General features: G+C 44.1%; 1 protein-coding gene across 1 annotated transcript; it reads right to left on the bottom strand.

Annotated features, from left to right (window-relative positions):
- Positions 1-439: 439 nt before the first annotated feature.
- LOC149361252 (uncharacterized) lies at positions 440-3,644 on the bottom strand. Its single transcript, XM_089569480.1, has 2 exons — positions 3,633-3,644; positions 440-862 (listed from the first exon to the last, which is right to left on the bottom strand). Exons 1-2 carry the CDS (start codon positions 3,642-3,644, stop codon positions 440-442), a joined length of 435 nt encoding a protein of 144 aa, XP_089425606.1.
- Positions 3,645-5,499: the final 1,855 nt, after the last annotated feature.

Raw genomic sequence — 5,499 nt, 5'->3', positions numbered from 1 at the left:
CAAGAAATCTTAAATTGAGATCTTCGCCGTAGCGTTAGTGTCGTGGCTAATGGCGTGAACAGGACACACATGAAAGATAACTTCTACAAGGAACACCTATAATTTAAATGAAGCTGCTTAGTCAAAGACGCTAGAGAAACCAATTTTTTTTTTCCTCTATTAGGGATCAATCGAGGTTGGGGGGGTAGAATGTTGCTTTATTTTTCTGCACGAACGAAGAGGAAGGAAACACCATGGTGCACACTTTTAATCTTCCTCAATGCTTCCTTCAGAGCTTTCGCTTCAAAAGCTGCAGAATGGCACTGGCTGGTTCAGGTCGTTCTTGTAGGGTTACGGAACGCGCTCGTACAGCCATAGCCAAAAAGCCCCCGTTTGGTAGTTCTTTCTTCTTGTGTCTTCAGCATGTCGCCAAGCGCCAGCACAAACTCAAGTTAAGAAATCACCCCTTGTAGCCGTAGCCACCATAGCCGTAGCCACCACCATAGCCAAGTCCACCGTAACCAAGACCACCGTAGCCGAGGCCACCGTAGCCGAGGCCGTATCCTCCGCCGAGGCCAGAGTGGGCTAGGAGAGCGCCTCCACTGCTGACCTTGTTTACGTGGTGCACCGACCTCACCAGGAAGGCAGGCCCAGCCACAGCCTTAGAGAATGCCGGGCCTCCACTCAAAAGGGCAACGCTGCTACCGACGCCAACGCCGCCAGCGCCGAGGCCACCAACGCCCACGCCGCCAACGCCCAGGCCGCCAACGCCCAGGCCACCGCCGTAGCCAAGGCCTCCGCCGTAGCCAAGACCGTATCCTCCGTATCCGAGACCACCAGCCATTGCGGTCGCCAGAGCGGCGCAGAGGACGACGGCGGTGTTCTGCGTGCAATGATGGCGACATAAATTTTCTCTTGGATTGGTTTCTCTTATGGGTTCAAAGTCTCAAAGCGGCTCAGTCTATGAAGGGCGCGGTGTGGTAGAGGACACCGAATAATTTCGTTCACATGTGGTTGTTTAACGTGTACTGACGTCGCACAGTACACGAGCCTCTGGCATTTCGCTTCCATTGAAATGCGACAGCCACGGCCTGGGTCAAACCCGCGTCTTTCGGATCACTAGCCGAGCACCACCACCACTGAGCCACCGCTACGTTTATGTGGCGTTTGCACTAAAGAAAGGCTGTGTTTTCAGAGTGCCTATACTTCTGTAGAGTAAGGATGCCTCTGAAACTTCATGTTCACAAAAAAGGTGGCTCTAACATCTCGGCGCGTTCTTATAATCAAGATAAAATTAAAAAAACACAGCTTCTATGTCTATTTCTTTCAAGGACACCCTTCTACCAGGACGAGCCCTTCGCATCTGTGTGTAGGAATACTGGACATGAATTATTTGAGTGAAGTCTGCAAAGAACAACAACTCTTGTTCCCAATTACATGTGGTATTTTTTGCATATAGACAAGAAAAACGCTCTTCCCTCTTTAGGCGTACAGAACCGTATTGATTACTCTAATAAATAAACAGTTATTGAACTTCCAATGTGTTTTGTTAAACAAAATATGCCTTTTAATAAAACTTCAGGAGCCATAAGCTTCTGCGTAATATAATGCGTAACAATGGAGGCTAATTGTCTAAATCAGCGAAGGAAGGCGACAACTTGAATAAGAAATTTTGCGAACAGGCCTAAAATCATCGAACAAAAGCATTTCAGTGCATGTAGGGCCCTTTCTTTAGCAGCTGTACATGAAAAGTCGTGAATTTTTCAATCAACGCCAGCACACAGATTATGCTGCGATGAGAAAACCATTTGGAAACAACAAACCAACAAGAGCCGCCCACCCTATTCAAGGCTCCCTATTGGTGACTAGGATTAGCGGCTATAATGGCGGCGAGAGAATAAATTCTGGAGTTTAGCAATTGCAAGCGAGACACAACCAAGGTGAGACAGCGCTGGGCAGGGCTCCATATAACTTACACCATGTGCACAGCATACGGGAGTTTTAGTGTTTCGCTCATATCGAAATGCGGCGGCACAACGCCGACCGAACCCACGATCTCGGAATCAGCGCAGCGGATGCAAATCCCACTGAGCCGCCGAGCAGGTACTAACGGCGGGAAGAGTGCTCAAATTTTTTCATGCATAAAAAGATCAGACACTTTCACGTTCTTTAGAAACAGAATGAAACGAAAACATGAAATAATCTCGCACTGAGCACCACATATCTTTCTGAAAAAATGCAAGAGATATTTGAATATCTCGATCGATCAAATAGCAAGGACTGCCATCTCTCAAAAAAAGAAATGCTGCATGGTTCCTTGATAACTCAAAACACCTATGAGCACTCCTTAGCGCTATCTTGGCCTTATACTGTGCAAAAAAAGTTTAAAATGAGTTTATTAGTAACTATTCCATCCTAAGATTTTGCTTCAGTGGTACTAACGACGAGATATAGTATTTGCTTACAAACTCGTTCATAAAAAGGGACAGAAATGGAAAACCTTGCAACTGGTTTAGGAATGAACGGTTTCATCGAGAAATGATCATTGTTGTTTATAAATTGCTCTATACGGATTAAATACGTACTACGATGGTACTCAACGAAATGATTCGTGTTTCTTAAACAGGTATTTCTTGGTATGAGTATAAAGATAATCATTATTTTCTTTGTTTTTGGGCTGCAAATAATCTATATGTCTTATTTTTATCTAGACTTCTAGATATAGACTACCGCAGAGCTATGGGAAACTGTGCTGCGCCGCAGGCTCCTTGTGCCTCCGTATATAGTAAGATTCGATATTAAGCAAGCGTAAGTTTTTCGCAGTAATAATTTTTTTTGTGACGTGTCGTCTGTTACCATCACCAGGATTATTTTTTTACGCTCATTACTCCAAAACATAGTCATGCATTATCTCTTCTTTATGGTGCTCTTCTGTTCTGGTCGCCGTTTGTGAAACTCGTTTATTACCATAGAGGCAGTAAGTTTCGAAAGAATGTAAAAACGATTCGTAGCCTCCAGATTTACTCAAAAAGTTTCTCACCATATTTCTTTTGCACGAGTCATTGCACACATTAGAGTTAAAACCCGCAATTTACGTACTATTTAGAAAAAGCCGCCAGGAAGGCTAGGAGGATATTTACATCCAAATGATGAGAGAAAATTTCGCAATATATGCTTTGCGAGGAAGTTTTTTCCATATTTTTCCTTTTAAAAACTTTTTATACAACCTCACTGCCGCACAGTGAAAGGTTCATCTCCATGCTTGCAGTCCCTGCCACCCTTTCTTCACTGCGTCGTTGAGAATCGAACAGTGCCGCTTGGCCGCCGCTTTCTGAATTCCTATATGAGAGCCGGGAATATGGCCTAAGCTTGCGCTCGAGCGGAAGACTTTTAACATGCTTTTTAGATAGAGTTTCTTCATCGAGCATTTTCTGACAGAGTATGTGAGTCCCAACAATATCTGGTGCCTATATCTTACAGGAGGTGGTTCTTTTCCACTTCCTTGTTTCCACAACATAAACTGCTCGTATGGACGCTTTTCGATCGCCCTCACCCAGTAAGCCAATGCGTCGCCGTACTGGCTGTGGAGCCCTTCAAACGAGCCCATATTCTGGCCCACACCCTGAATGTCCCTAGCTGTTCGGCGTGCTCACCAAGGCGTTCATGGTTCCGGCTGTTGCTGCTCCTACTTTCCGAGAGCGGTGTGGCTGGTAGCGTAGTTCCGATGCCTCTTATATACGCAAACTGACCGAGGCGTCAGAGCTTCTAGTTCGATGGAGTCACGTAGTAGGTAGCGATATCAGATGAGCTAGGCCCTCAGTGGCAAAAAGAAACGCTTGAAGATGCGTACGGGGGCTACTTCCGTGATCCAGCCCTAATCTGCATACGAAGAAAGCGGAAACAAAGTAGCGACAGGAGTTCGCAAAGCGTACTGCATTAATGCGCCCATCGCCCGGCATCTCTTGATTTCCAGGCCGGGTCCTTCCTTTCTGCAAGCCACTAGTGAGAAACGCGCAGCAGATGAAGCACGCGCTATCGCACTTTTTCTGTTGCCCCCACTCATGGCCATAGAAGTGGGTGCGCCCAGGGCGGAGGTCGCTAATGCCCCAAAAGAAAATAAAACTTCGAAGCCCTCAGTTCTCCGTCGTCCAAGAAACACATTAAGTTTAGAGGCTTAGTGAAGTTTATTCCTAATAAGTTTTCTTCAGCTCTAGATGCCACCACCTGTTACATGGACTAATTCAATGATCATATTAAAAATTGCTTTGGGATGCACTCGCATTATCCTATTTGCTTGCGCTGAAAAGTTATCAGAACCAATTTACAGACATATCAACCTATAGTTGTAGAACTTTTTCTCGAGTGCAAAGCATATACGAAAGTTTATATCTAATGAATCTTTTCGGAAACACTAGTGATTTTTGACACTAGGATCTTACACGTTTCTCATGAATTTCTGGTGTCTTGTCCTAATGAATTCCTAATGGCTTTCTAAAACCAGTCGGCCACCGTGGTTCTAGTGTGTTCCTAATAAATGCTTTTCTGATGACTGGCTCTTGGCTCTCTCATGTTTTACCGGCCTTTGCAAAACCCGAAAAAAATATTGGAATCACTACTGAAAAAAAGGAAAAAGAGAAAGTAAAGCAAAACAAAAAGAAATGAAAAATTGTCGGCATATTTGGGGATTCAAACCACCGACCTTCAGCGCCCAATTTTTTTCAACATGATATTTATTTCAATGATGCGACGTTTTATGTGCATGGGCTATCTACAAATATTAAGACAACAGCGGCACATCAACACACATCAGCAACGAAGCACAGGAACATAGCCAATTCGGAACACCAGCTAATACATTATAACACTCATTTTGGGTGCAGAAACAGCGCTAAGGGACTGAAGACAAAGATGAAGAAAACCACACGGACAAGCGCTGACTAACAACCACTTTTCATTCTGGAAAAAGACATTTATAGTTAAAAAAATTACATGACCTGACGTCGCCCGCGCACATGCCCAGAGTACAACAGTCTAAGAACTACATCATGAGTCAATAATAAAAGCCTTGCAACTCGATTTCAGAACACCGTGTCTAACCGAAAAAACACGAGACAGCACGTAACAAAACACAAAAGCACTAAAATAAACATCACGTGTTGTCAAGAAACGAGAGTTCTTTATCTACCATCAATAAGGGAGCTTGACTGACGCATTCATTCTGTCTTTTCCCAATGTGATATGCCTGAATGAGCTCCCTTGTCGTCTTAACTTTATGGCGAAAAAAAATGCGTGTTTGACATGGGAGCTCATTGAAGCATATCATAATCGGAAAAGACGGGACTAATGCGTCAGTAGGCTTTTTTGCTGATGGTAGATAAAGAGGTCTCGTTTCTTGACAACACTTTATGTTTTTTTAGTGCTTCTGGTTTTTTGTTTCGGACTGTCTGGTGTTTTTTCGGTTAGCCACGGTGTTCTGAAATCGAGTTCTAAGGCTTTTATTATTGACTCATGATGTAGTTT

The sequence above is a fragment of the Amblyomma mixtum genome, chromosome 2 (genome assembly GCF_055824585.1).
Source record: "Amblyomma mixtum isolate Tamu chromosome 2, ASM5582458v1, whole genome shotgun sequence".
In the NCBI taxonomy this organism is placed as follows: domain Eukaryota; kingdom Metazoa; phylum Arthropoda; class Arachnida; order Ixodida; family Ixodidae; genus Amblyomma; species Amblyomma mixtum.
Note: the sequence above shows the minus strand (reverse complement) of the source record. Positions and strands in the feature narration are given on the sequence as shown.